The sequence below is a fragment of the Pundamilia nyererei genome, unplaced genomic scaffold, assembly GCF_000239375.1.
Source record: "Pundamilia nyererei isolate P.nyererei 1_Seehausen unplaced genomic scaffold, PunNye1.0 scaffold00031, whole genome shotgun sequence".
In the NCBI taxonomy this organism is placed as follows: Eukaryota; Metazoa; Chordata; class Actinopteri; order Cichliformes; family Cichlidae; genus Pundamilia; species Pundamilia nyererei.
Window position 1 is genome coordinate 3,882,062 of NW_005187432.1, and position 13,400 is coordinate 3,895,461.

General features: G+C 37.5%; 1 protein-coding gene across 1 annotated transcript in view; it reads left to right on the forward strand.

The window, feature by feature from the left end:
• Positions 1–13,400, forward strand: part of LOC102202465 (dynein heavy chain 8, axonemal) — a 37,098-nt gene that overhangs the window by 8,602 nt on the left and 15,096 nt on the right. Inside the window, exons 9-47 of the mRNA XM_013909773.1 lie at positions 7–99; positions 710–817; positions 916–1,017; positions 1,118–1,264; positions 1,351–1,548; positions 1,765–1,841; positions 1,967–2,066; positions 2,150–2,269; positions 2,356–2,491; positions 2,583–2,770; positions 3,233–3,313; positions 4,717–4,833; positions 4,914–5,030; positions 5,184–5,316; positions 5,414–5,520; positions 5,600–5,706; positions 5,799–5,877; positions 6,012–6,135; positions 6,540–6,706; positions 6,803–6,929; positions 7,078–7,313; positions 7,583–7,687; positions 7,814–7,927; positions 8,019–8,081; positions 8,242–8,342; positions 8,478–8,615; positions 8,725–8,965; positions 9,078–9,277; positions 9,535–9,688; positions 9,782–9,945; positions 10,265–10,367; positions 10,697–10,801; positions 11,084–11,245; positions 11,666–11,890; positions 12,018–12,190; positions 12,278–12,456; positions 12,792–12,979; positions 13,062–13,148; positions 13,232–13,339. Coding sequence (XP_013765227.1) covers positions 7–99; positions 710–817; positions 916–1,017; positions 1,118–1,264; positions 1,351–1,548; positions 1,765–1,841; positions 1,967–2,066; positions 2,150–2,269; positions 2,356–2,491; positions 2,583–2,770; positions 3,233–3,313; positions 4,717–4,833; positions 4,914–5,030; positions 5,184–5,316; positions 5,414–5,520; positions 5,600–5,706; positions 5,799–5,877; positions 6,012–6,135; positions 6,540–6,706; positions 6,803–6,929; positions 7,078–7,313; positions 7,583–7,687; positions 7,814–7,927; positions 8,019–8,081; positions 8,242–8,342; positions 8,478–8,615; positions 8,725–8,965; positions 9,078–9,277; positions 9,535–9,688; positions 9,782–9,945; positions 10,265–10,367; positions 10,697–10,801; positions 11,084–11,245; positions 11,666–11,890; positions 12,018–12,190; positions 12,278–12,456; positions 12,792–12,979; positions 13,062–13,148; positions 13,232–13,339 — 5,274 coding nt within the window. The remainder of the gene's footprint in view (positions 1–6; positions 100–709; positions 818–915; positions 1,018–1,117; positions 1,265–1,350; positions 1,549–1,764; positions 1,842–1,966; positions 2,067–2,149; positions 2,270–2,355; positions 2,492–2,582; positions 2,771–3,232; positions 3,314–4,716; positions 4,834–4,913; positions 5,031–5,183; positions 5,317–5,413; positions 5,521–5,599; positions 5,707–5,798; positions 5,878–6,011; positions 6,136–6,539; positions 6,707–6,802; positions 6,930–7,077; positions 7,314–7,582; positions 7,688–7,813; positions 7,928–8,018; positions 8,082–8,241; positions 8,343–8,477; positions 8,616–8,724; positions 8,966–9,077; positions 9,278–9,534; positions 9,689–9,781; positions 9,946–10,264; positions 10,368–10,696; positions 10,802–11,083; positions 11,246–11,665; positions 11,891–12,017; positions 12,191–12,277; positions 12,457–12,791; positions 12,980–13,061; positions 13,149–13,231; positions 13,340–13,400) is intronic.

Here is a 13,400-nt window from a genome sequence, read left to right on the forward strand (position 1 = left end):
GATACTAGGATAACAAGGTGTGCCAATGAGGCAAAAGACAATGTGAAATTCCTGAGCACACTGGAGAAAGTTCTTCAACCTCTCTACATCAGTGACCCGGTATGTACAGTCAACAATTCCTTTCCATTAAGAACTTGCAATTGTTAGAATTTTTAGTATTAAATAAAGTTTTACCTCTGAGCCAAACAGTGTTTTTGTTGATGAACTGATGTTAAAGCACAAGCCAAGTATGAAAGCACCTATATCGCATACACAGCTATTTAAAGACATGTATATAAATTGTAAAGCATTCAGGTTGTAAACCAACAGTGTTGGGGGGAAAAGTATGGTCTTTTTTACCAAATGAAGGCAATAACAAACAAATGCAAAATTCTGAGTAGCTATTGCTATGCACTGAATACAGGAGGTCTTTGACAGGTTTTAAAATAGTCTTTTATTTGCCCCAGACTACATCACAACAAAATGATCAAAAATTGCCTATTTACTATTCACTTAGAAACAACGCTAGTATTCAATTCATAGTCCATGTACTATACATTAGTGACCATCTTACATACTGTTTTTTTCTTTTAAATAAATATGGATAATAGCCTGTTAATAGTTCAATTTTTGTACAGTAAAGTTGTTCATTACAAACTTAAGAAATACAAATTATATCAGAGCAAACAATATATTATAAATAATATGACTATACTTGGTGTCATTTCAGGTTGCCATGATGAAAAATGTGCAAAATGTCATCAGTACTATTCACATGATTTTCAGAGTTTCACTGTACTACAACACGAGTGAAACTATATCTTCACTGTTCATCAAAGTAAGTTTACTTTGTTGGGTTTTTTCATTTCATTCAAAGAACAAACATTTAAGATCCAATTCCCTTTGTACAACATGTGATACTGAAAACTCTTCTAGGTCACAAATCAGATGGTTACAATGTGCAGATCGTACATTACTGACAATGGCAAACGTCTCATATGGGACCAAGATGCTGATAACATCATCACAAAAGTGCAGGTGACTGTTACACTGTGATTAGTACACATCAGTGTTATTACAGAGGCATGACTGCAGCAGTACACAGTTTCTGCTGTTCTTAATCTTTTGTCTTTTGCAGCACTGTACCTCCTTGTACCAGGAATATAAGTCTTGTTTCCAGACAACAAAGATGGAAACAATGGCTGCACCTGGAAAGAGGCCTTTTGAGGTTTCAGAGATGGAAATTTTTTTGAAGTTTTCTAACTTCTGCAGGCAGCTTGAAAAGGTACGGTCTATTTTAATTCCTAAAATATGTATGTCAGTCTTGTCATAATGCTTTGCCATATAACAGTAAGCATTATTTTTTTCTAGATCACACAAATAATCACAGTGTTCAAGACATTTGAATCACTTAACAAGTCCAACATTGAGGGCATTGAGAGTCTAGCCAGACAGTTCAACACTATAGCCATGAATCTGAAAAGAAAGCAGTATGATATGTTGGCTCCAAGGAGTGCTGAATTTGAAGCAGATTTTGTCAAGTTTACAGAGCAAATCTGTTACATTGAGGTATGTATAGTTGTGTACTCATTATGCCTAAAACATGTAGCTGCTGTTTTCCTGTGCATTGTTTGAATCAGGAAGCATCATAAGGGTTGATGATGTTTTCTCAGAGACCTGCAAAGAATTTACATATACACAAAACCACTAATCACAGACATCACTCATTAAGACATGGTCACAACTGAAACATGATAAAGGTTACATTTGTTACCTTTTCTACAGAACCAGCTGCAGACTTTTATGAATTCATGCTTCTCACATGTGAAGACATCTGAGCGTGCCATTCACCTGATACAGCGGTAAGTGTCTATATATGATATATATATATTTAAGCAATTTAATATATCACTGGAAATATTATATTAGAAATATAACCTTAAATACTGTAATGATTTGTTATTACTTTGTTTTTTTAAATTTGTAGTTTCCAGAGGCTGAACATTCCCTGCATTAACGCACACGTTCCCCATCTTTTGAGTCATATTCTTCAGCGTTATGTCTCAGAAGTAGAGTTTGTGAGAAAGGTACCTATTTTATTGTTATTCGCTAATGCCATTTAAAATAAAATATAAATGCACAGATTTTGTTTTACAAACTTCCTTTGCAGCACTATGGCAACCACAAAGACAACCCTCCACTTGCTAGGGACATGCCTCCTGTGGCTGGACGAATTGGTTGGGCCAGGCACCTCTTCAAAAAAATAGAGGAACCCATGTTACACATAAAAGTAAGGCTAGATTTCTGTCAGCAAACATGTTAAAGCTACTAGCACTGAAAGATTTTAATGTTGCCTCACTCTGTCATCCTAAACAGGAAAACTCGGACATCCTGCTCAGTCCTCAGGGACGAAATGCAGTCAAAATGTACAATCAGACTGCAGCTTCGTTAGTAAAGTTTGAGTGTATTTACCACCAAGCATGGCTCGAGGAAGTATCGCAGATGAATCATGGTTGGCTTAAATTAAATATATTGATAACCTTGATGGCACACCGTATCTGATTCTGTTAGCATGACTTTACTCTCTGTGTTATTCACAACAGTCTTAAATGTCGCACTGCTGGTTCGTCACCCAAAGACAGAAAAGCTAGTTGTCAACTTTGATCCTAAAGTAACTGAGGTCATACGGGAGGCAAAGTGTTTGGTGAAGATGGGTCTCCTGGTTCCAAAGCAAGCCTTACATCTTCTCAACATCGAAACAAAACTCAGTGCTGATCACCATCGATTACAGGCAAGTAATAACTATTTTTTTTCACAAAATGATTATTTAACTTAATATAAAATAACTTTATATTATAGCACGGTGGCACGGTGGTTAGCACTGTTTCCGCACAGCAAGAAGGTCCTGAGTTCAATTCCACCATCAGGCCGGGGTCTTTCTGTGTGGAGTTTGCATGTTCTTCCCGTGTTTGCGTGGGTTCCCTCTGGGTACTCCGGCTTCCTCCCACCGTCCAAAGACATGCAGTTTGTGGGGATAGGTTAATTGATCAATCCAAATTGCCCGTGGGAGTGAATGTGAGCGCAAATGGTGGTCTGTCTCTGTGTGTTAACCCTGACAGACTGGCAACCTGTCCAGGGTGTACCCAGCCTCTCGTCCTATAGCTGGGATAGGCTCCAGCGCACCCCGCGACCCTGAAAAGGTTAAGCGGAAGCGAGTGGATGGATAAAACAACTTGTTGTCCTTTTTTTATAGACAATTTTGGAAGATTATGAGTCCACTTGTGAGAAAATACCTGAAGACTTTTCCAGCTGGATGGCTTCAAAAATCAAAAATGTAAGTACATGACAGTAGATGGTGCATTTTGTGGAAGAAATGTCTCAGCTGTTAAACATTGTTAGTTAACGGCAGTGTGAATATGTTTTCCACTGTTCAGGGCTCTAGACTAACTGCCACGGTTTCACTGGTGCACCTAACTTTTTTCTTAGGTGCACCCAAATTTTTCAACCGCATTGCTAAACAGTTTTGCAAGTTCACTTTTTGTCCTGCTTAAAGTGCTTCACTGAACTGAAATTTAAACTTAAAACATCTCAAGATATATTAAATAAAAAGAAAATCTAAATTAACATCTGAACAACTTGATATCTTATGGACTATCGCATGGACTATTGCAGTAACAGGCCCTTGAGATGGCCAACTCCTGTAATTTGGCCTTTTTTCCCCCTTTTTTTTTTCAATATGTCTCTGATGACACCCATATACTGGGCGGCATTATTACTGTACGTGGGGTGTTGTGAAGAATTATTTTGGACTTGAACTTTGGAAATGAATGGAACTTCATTTTTGGCAATATTGTAGACAATGTTAAACTTAATCATCATCTCGGCCTCCTCTGACGACCTGTTTGCTGCTGGCAGTGGGGAGAGGGGAGACTTGGGCAGTGCATTTATTGCAGCATATAATGTGTTTTCTGGATACACTGTGCTTTTTCAGCATTTCAACTCAAAACGTGTTAGCACCACAAATGCAGTATTGCCAGGGAGTTTCTTTCCGCACTCATGACAGTAAATGCAGTGCATCATGTTGTCAGATTTACTGTATCTTAGCCAGGAAAACTGATCAAGCCACTCTCTTTGAAATGTATACACTTTCCCCCTTTTACTTTCAGTGGGCTCTGGCTCGGAGTCGATTGTATGTGGCTCATTATCTGATGCCGTCTCATGACCAGTGTTAGACATTACCCATTACCTGAGAGGTTGATGGCTCTATGTCAGAGCACTGGCTATGAATTTCAGACAGATCAGGCCTTAACTTAACGAAAAAGTTATCAATTGTTCTTTTCATCTTTTCTCATTACCCACAACTCAATCCATTTCTATCAGGCCTAGGCTACTCACCTCTCTCTATCAGCCTGCACTTTCAAATGTACATACACGTAGGCCTACAGGAATATCTGGACCACAGCCAATCAGAGAGGTCCCTCCCTTGACTATCCCCGATTGGTTACGACCATGATATGGGCATGATGTGTGTCTCTTGTTGACCACACGGAGTCTTTCAGAGTTACGAAGATTTTTATTTTTTACTCGAGCGGCTGGTCGTACTGGTGCGACCTAGGCTTTCTTTAGTCGCACCATTGAGAAATTAGGTCTCAACCCTGCTGTTGCCATGCTTTTTAAAAAAAATTTTTTATGGCTGTTGCATCATAATAAGCTTTAATGTCTTTGGTAACTCGCAAGGTTGAATCTGCTCTTCAACGTGGGGCAGTGGTGTTCACCTGGTCATCCTTACTCCTGGACGAGTTCTTCCAAAGAGTTGACACGGCTTTGTATGAGCTCCAGCATCTTGTGAATAAGGTCTGTTTCTGTGTCATTCATTAAAATTTTCCTCATTGTGCATTTATAATAAGCAAGAACCACATTTCCTTCTTTTTCAGGTGCTAAATATTAGCAAGTTACACATTGATGATGTCCTTAAAGACATCTCAGAGACGGTGCTGATTGAGCTCTCAGATGATCCAACTTCAGTTCAGCATCTGATTGACCATAATAAGGTATGGCCACTCGTACCAAATCAAAACACAAATTTTAGATGTTTATCAACCGAAATGAATTTAATTCTGCTAAAGTCTTCTCCTCATTTTTAATTTGCCTTTACAAATAAGTTGTGCCTTATTCACCAAATACATATCTCAACCTCTTTTTAGAATCTTTGTAAAAAGTGGGCGAAGACATTGAATTACAAATGTAGTCATGTCAAAACAGCAATCAAAGAGCTGGACACTGTTTTAAGTGCTGTTTATGAACCAAAAGGCTACAAGACAGAGGAACCTGTGTCAGGTGATGTCAAGGCAGAGTTTTAAGTGTTGCATACAAGTGAACGCAGCAATTAAGTATTTAAATGTATTTTTTGTATTTCACACTTTCAACACTGTAGTCGGGAGGACCATGACCTTCCCTGGAGAGAGACACACGATTGCTCATGAGGATGAGAGAGGGACTGCAGAAAGTTCATTGAAAGACAAAAATACTAAATTTGAAAAGGTATATTTGTCTAACAACTGTAAAACACTTCTGCTATGTGCAGCTGACCCACTGATTTGCATACAAATCTTAATTTCAGGAGTTTAAGAAGCTTTATGAATCCTTCACTGCAAGGGTACTTGATGCAGTTCTCAAAACAACAAAGTCATCTCTGAACACCTTGAAAAAGAGGATTAGTTGTGCTATGTAAGTATATTTGTGTTAGTTGGTATGTGCTCAGTGCAGTATCATAAGTTAAAGAGAAAGAACTCTTTCATATTTTCATCAATATACTACAGAAGTTACAAGAAATCCAAGCCTCAACCTATGATAGTTCCGCTAATAAAATCTGAAGTCCACCTGGATATACCCAACGTGGTGAGTTTCTACTTTTCTTTCAGTACATGTTCAGGGGGCAGTATTTGCATTGTAGGACAGAGAGATCTGGAATTCTTTGCAAGTTTTGTTGAACAGAAAATCTAGTTTTGATATCTGATATTTGTCATTATCAGGTAATGATTCCCACTTTAGATGAAATCCAGCAGGCCATAAATCAACTAACTGACTCTGTATTGGAAGTTAGCAAGAGCATTGCCTGGCAGTGGGAGTACACTCCTAATGAAAGGAAGAAAGCAGGTAACTCACCATCAGTATACACATACAGGAGCAAACACACTTGATGCACAAGTTCAAAGAATGACAGCTCCTAAATTAAAGACATCCTTTATTATGAATGAAGATTGTAAATATTAAGCTTATTGTGGGGACTGTGTAAGACATGAAGGTAGTACCTTTCAGAGGTGCCTCTAACTTGCATTCTATCTGAAGGCCACTAGATGGTGATAGTTGTGGTTGCAAATGGACTTCTGGTCCAGTAGAAGTCTGTTTCCCTTTATACTTTCCTGCTGAATTTATGGGCTCACTCACCCATAAAATAACATTTACAAAAGTAAATGTTAAACTTTGAATGAAACTGTCAGCTGCTAGCTGTTAGCACAATCGTTGGTTGTACTTTTGACTCTTTATCTGTGTTTCTGCAGAAAGAGATCATTTATTTAACTTTGTTGTGGAACACAAGGACATCAAAAAACTCGTGGGCATTCTGAAAACAGCAATCAACTCTCAGAAGGGACGAGCAGCCAATGTTCTGAAACAGTTCAATACTTTCAGAGCGATCTGGGAAGAGGACAAAAACGCTAAAGTCAAAGTTAGTTGTCTTTGATTTTCTTTCACCATGACATGTTCCTTGTTGCTTTCATATAGTTATATCATTATCATATCCCTTCTCTTAATTTCTACAAAGGAATTCATGGCAAGCAAACCATCCTTGATCCACATTACATCTGAAATCGAACACTATGACTCAGTTGAGCAAGAAATTCAAGCTATCAAGCCTGTTATTGCTTTTGAATCTGTTCATTTAACAACAGGTAATTTTTATTTGTGAGGACCAGGATTGAATTCCATTCTGCTACCACTGGATAATTGGATATTTAGTGTGTTTTATTACACATGTCACATGTAGGCGGTTATTAGTTTGAGAACTGGAGGACTAATGCTAAGTTCCTTTATATACAGGTTCACTGAAAAAGGCCCTAACAGATGAGACAAAAGCGTGGAAGAAACTAATTTGCAAATACCTGAAGGAGAGGTACAAGAAGAAAATGACTGACACACACATACATTTGAACAACTACCTTATACAGCTATCACATCCTGTGGCTAATCTGGAAGATGTACGCTGTACTATGGGGGCCCTGTCTACGCTTCGAGAAGCTGAAATACAGACTGACATGACACTAATTTCCATTGAGGTACCAGTTGCTTAAGTGCATTGTGTAACTGCAGATATTTCAAAGGACTGGCAATAGCACTACACAATAAACAAAGTGATATGAACTGCTGCAGAGTACCAGTAACAACATTAAATAAAGCCCAGAAATTTTTAGTGAAAGACATTTTGAGGATGTAATTTTAATTGTACCTAACTATCTACTGTTACTACTGTTAGTTATAAATGAGAGGCCTGCGTGTTCAGAGTGAGCTAAATGTTGAACATTTAAATATAAGAATGTATTTACAGGAAGCATATGAAATTTTGACAAAATATGAAGCAGAAGAGACCAAAAGAGAAGTAGAAGAAGTGTACAGTCTGAGAGACTCATTCACAATGCTGCAGTCTAAAGCTGTAAGTATTATCATGACATTAATGCCTATTTTGTTTGATGACTTTTTTTAAAATAAATGTGATCTTGTGTGTTGTAAATGTGATAAGCTGTGATCTTGATTTTATTTTTGATATTGACTTGTGCAGAGATCGGTGCAATATGAGCTTGTTCGTATGCAACCCAAGTTCAAACAAGACCTTCTCGTGAGCGTGGCTATCTTCCAAAAAGATGTTGACACTTATATGGAACAGTTTGATTCTGTGAGTAATCTTAAAAACTGTGTGCGGGTGGTTTTCAATAAATCAATGTATTCATATTAACCTATTCTTCATTTTATGTCTTGTTTTTCAGGAAGGCCCTTTGGTTGTAGGAGTAGCTCCACAAGAAGCCAGCCGCAGTCTTCAGATCTATCAGGTGACAGTTTCAATTCTTTCAGTGTGTGAAAATCTATAATCATTCACATAAGTTAGAGGTAAATGATTACTAGATAAGAGAGAGCTGATAGGGCAAGAAAACATCAAAATCATATTTAACAAACAGTCTTGCGAGATTTAATTGTATGTTTTGTTTGCAGGCTAGATTTGAAGAGCTTTGGAGAAACTTCACCACATATACTTCTGGACAGCAGCTTCTTGGCTTACCAGTTACAGAATACAACTGTCTACACAAGAAAAAGTACATCAGCAAAAAAATCAAACCTTGTTCTGTGCTAGAATAACTTTTGCATCTCTATTAATACTATGCTAAGTGTTAACATCTATCACATTATAAAATATATTCAAATATTATGCTTCCTAATGCTTCCTTTAGAAAAGAGCTTGATCTGCTTCAAAAACTCTATGGCCTGTATGATGCAGTGATGAACAAGATTAGTGGGTACTATAAGATACTATGGATACAAGTGGATATTGAAAAGATCAATGGCGAACTTCTGGATTTTCAGAACAGGTTGAGTATATCTGTTATTATAACTTACAGACCTAAAAATTTGTTGTGTAGTGAATGTTTTTTTTAAGAGTATTCATTTTAACAAAAGTTTATTATCCAATTTTTATAGGTGTCGGAAGCTACCCAAAGCACTAAAGGACTGGCAAGCCTTTCTTGATCTAAAAAAGACCATTGATGATTTTAATGATTCGTGTCCTCTTCTTGAAATGATGGCAAACAAGTCTATGAAACGGAGACACTGGGACCGTATTGCACAAGTGACTGGACACCATTTTGAGGTGGAGTCCAGTACGTTTACACTTGAGAACATCATGGAGGCGCCTTTGTTGACGTACAAGGACGACATTGAGGTGTGCTGGCAGATTTGACATTTATAATCTACTTCGATTTCAAGATTTTTTTAATAGATTTGATTTGCTCATGTGTATGCACCATCCCAAGTTTGGCTTTTTGTATTTGTAGGACATTTGCATATCAGCTGTAAAGGAGAAGGATATTGAGGCCAAATTATCACAAGTAAAAGAGCTGTGGTCTGCTCAGACCCTGAGCTTGATGACATTTAAGAGTAGAGGAGAACTGATGCTGAAAGGAGCAGAAACATCCGAGATTCTCACCAACTTGGAGGACAGTTTGATGGTGCTAGGTTCACTGCTGAGCAACAGGTAGAAAAGAATAAACCCCGGCTTATAATTTTGTAACAGATTTTATAAACTTGATCTCCAAGAAACTTTAATACTTTGGAGTAATAAAAGGGCAAGACTGCGAGACCTACCTAACTGTAACAAATCATTCAGCCCAGAAACATTAGTAGTGACAAAGATTAGTTTGGGTGTAATCATTCAAGATGTGAAATATCCACACATATTCCCATTTCTGCAATGTCTTAAAGAACTTAACAAGCTTTGTCTGCTTTGTACAGGTACAGTACCTTCCACAAAGCAGACATCCAAGATTGGGTCTTCAAGCTTTCAACATCATCTGAGGTCATTGAACAGTGGGTTATAGTGCAAAACTTGTGGGTCTATTTGGAGGCTGTGTTTGTTGGGGGCGATATTGCCAAAGATCTGCCACAGGTACAGTTCATTAATTCTGCCCTGTGGCCTGAAAATAACAATTTTGAAAGCATCCTTAAGTAAATGCTAACATAAAAATGTTTCCATTTGCAGGAAGCAAATCAATTTCAGAATATTGACAAGTCTTGGACTGAAATCATGCGGCGAGCACAAAAGGTCCCAAATGCTGTGGAGTGCTGTGTAGGTGATCCCTCTCTGCGAGAAAAGCTTCCAGATCTTCAGAAACAACTAGAGCTCTGTCAGAAATCTCTTGCAGGGTAATTTTTTTGGCACCATCCTTGTTTTAGTTTGCGTCTTTCTGTTGGTTGCAACAGTGGAGGGTAAAAAGAAAAGCAGAAAAGTAGTTCAGTCTTTAAAAAAATTTACATGAAATTATTTAACTATTTAGTTAATTAGCTTTTTACTCAAGCACTTTTTATGCAGTATAATTACTCCTTTTCTACCCCTTTTTGTCCTTTTGTCACCCACAGATGCTTTGCAAGAAAAAGAAAAGCATTGAATAAATGGGCCCCATAATTATAACAATACTTCTGTGTTCAATGTGTACACTGCAGATGATATGATCTTGTTTCACAGGTATCTTGAGAAAAAGAGACTCTTGTTTCCACGGTTCTTCTTTGTGTCTGATCCTGCCCTTTTGGAAATCCTTGGACAAGCCAGTGATTCTCACACAATTCAGGTCAGAACATTCACTGCCACTGTAAGAAACTGAAATTTAAATAAAAAGTATAAAACAATGTAATCATACTGCTACTGCAAAAGGCCTAATTTGTTTGTCTGCGTAGATATGTTAAAAACTCATGTTAGCAAGTAAGAAATACAATTTAAATTTGGAGTTTTCATGGGCAAAGAATGAGACGATCAGGATAGAAATATTAAGAAAATGGTTTGTGTATTGAAATCTGATTTCTTGGGTTTTGTTTATTTTTTTCTCTCTCTTTTTTTTCTTTTGGGTTTTTGATTATGGGTAAAATAGCAAAAATAATTGTAGATGCATTTGTTTTTCAGGCACATCTTCTTGGAGTGTTTGACAACATAAAAGAAGCTGAGTTTCACACAACAGAATATGACAAGATCATAGCTGTCATTTCACAAGAAGGGGAGAAACTGCCGGTATTTAATGCTATTTGCATTTTCAGTTTAGAACTATAATACAACTATATGTTGAACTGCATTTGTTACGTTTAGTGCAAATAACTTTTGCAAGCGGTCAACAGAGTCAAATTCAAATTAAAGTTAAATTTATATCAGATTGCTATTTTCTACAGACAAGTGTAGGGTACAATAAATAGATATTCAAAAAGAATAAGGTTCAATTGAGGCTGACAGCAAATATTTTTCCAATTTTTATCACAGGTGTGGTACAACATAGCAAATGTGTTTCTGTGTTTTCAGCTAGAGAGTCCTGTAATGGCTCAGGGAGAAGTTGAGATCTGGCTTAGGAAGCTTTTGGTGCAACAACAGGCTTCACTGCACTCTGTTATCAGAGCTGCAGATCTAGAGATAGACGATGAGGAGTTTGATCTTCTTGCTTTTCTCAACAAATTTCAAGCACAGGTAGGAAGACTGAATTGTGGCTGTTAGTAAAATCTTTTTCATGAGTTTTTAAAATATTTTGTTCATTTAAGTGTAACAGAGATTTTTTGTCTTCCATCTGTAATACCAACCGCCATTTAGTAGTGTTTAAAGGGATTCAAGATTTTAAAGATTTGAGACGTTACTCTCTATAAGATTAAACTATCCAGCAACATGACTGTTTGTTTTCATGTCACATTTCCTTCTTGCCTTTATCAGTGGCAGAGGCAGCTTAACAGATCTCATGGTTCTTTTTCATTCTTTTTCCAACGTTTGTAAAATAACAAGTATAGATATCTTTGACAGTAGTACCTTTCATGTAGCATCATATTTCTACCACTTTACCTGTATGTACTATACATGACGCATCTTTTCGTGTATTGTTTGATTCGTACTTTTTAGGTGGGCTTGCTGGGAATCCAAATGATTTGGACAAGAGATGCAGAGAAGGCCCTGCACCATACAGAAGATGACAAGCACATCATGTCTCTTACCCAAAAGAAATTACTGAGTCTGCTCACTACACTCATCAAGCAAACAACCTATGACCTCAGCAAATTTGACAGAGTCAAATATGAGACACTTGTCACAATTCATGTGCACCAGACTGATATATTTAATGACCTAGTGAGTTTTTTGTTATTTTTTTATTTTTGGATAAATGCTACTTGTCCATATCTACTATCACAGATAACATTTTATTATTAAACTGTTATGGTCAACCATTCCTCTTCATGTCCTGCTTTTTCCTCAGGTGAAAAAGCGTATAAAATCTGTAGGCGACTTCGAATGGCTGAAGCAGAGCAGGTTTTACTTCAGGGGCTACCTGGATAAGGTCATTGTGTCTATTACTAATGTTGACTTCATTTATCAGAATGAGTTTCTAGGCTGTACTGATCGTCTGGTCATCACTCCACTGACAGACAGGCAAGTAAATAATGAGATTTTGTTAATTACTTTTTATATAGATTTAAGTACTAAGGTACATTCATTAGCTCCTTCTTGTTTACCTAGGTGCTACATCACACTAGCCCAAGCTCTAGGTATGAGTATGGGAGGAGCCCCTGCAGGACCGGCTGGAACTGGGAAAACTGAAACTACCAAAGACATGGGTCGCTGTCTTGGCAAGTATGTTGTAGTGTTCAACTGCTCTGACCAGATGGACTTCAGAGGACTTGGAAGGATTTATAAAGGTATCCTAAGCAATTAATCAATTTATCAGATATCTTAGAAAATGTATTGTGTAGCATTTTCAGTGGGAGAAACATTTCATCTCTCACCCAAGTGACTTCTTCGGTCTTGACATCCAGGTGAGCCGAATCAACTTTCTGGGATTTCCTTACCTGGATTAATGAGCAAAACACTCAGATTTCATTTTATCTTATGCTGCTCATAGAAAGATTTTGGTTCTAGGTTCAAATCTACAAGGGTCTTCAGTTGTGTTTGCATGTTCTGTTACTCAGATTTCCCAGCTGCTTTTCACATTCCAAAAATATGCACATTTGGTAAATTGTTCATTCTTTTTCAGGCCTCGCGCAGTCAGGGTCCTGGGGTTGTTTTGATGAGTTCAACAGAATCGACCTGCCAGTGCTCTCTGTTGCTGCTCAGCAGATCTACATAGTTCTGACGGCACGCAAGAACCAGAAGAGCACATTTATTTTTACTGATGGAGACACTGTGGATCTGAATCCAGAGTTTGGCCTGTTTATCACTATGGTAAGATACAGGATTTATATGTTTACTAGGCAGCAGATGTTTAGTATGAATATAATAAAACATGTTGTCACTCAATACATAGAATCCCGGATATGCCGGTCGTCAGGAACTTCCTGAAAATTTAAAAGTGCAATTCAGGACGGTTTCTATGATGGTGCCAGACAGACAGGTGGGTAAAGATTAGTTTTTCTAGGGAGAAATATTGTCTGTTTTGTTTAAGTTCTAATTCGTTTTCACTATTGCCTTTGACAGATCATCATGAGAGTTAAGCTAGCCAGTTGTGGATTCAATGAAAACATCATCTTAGCCCAGAAGTTTTTTGTTCTTTATAAACTGTGTGAAGAACAACTTACAAAACAGGTAATAATCCTGTGGCCAGTTTAGTTCCTATAATAAGCAATTATTAACCCTCTAAAGCTAA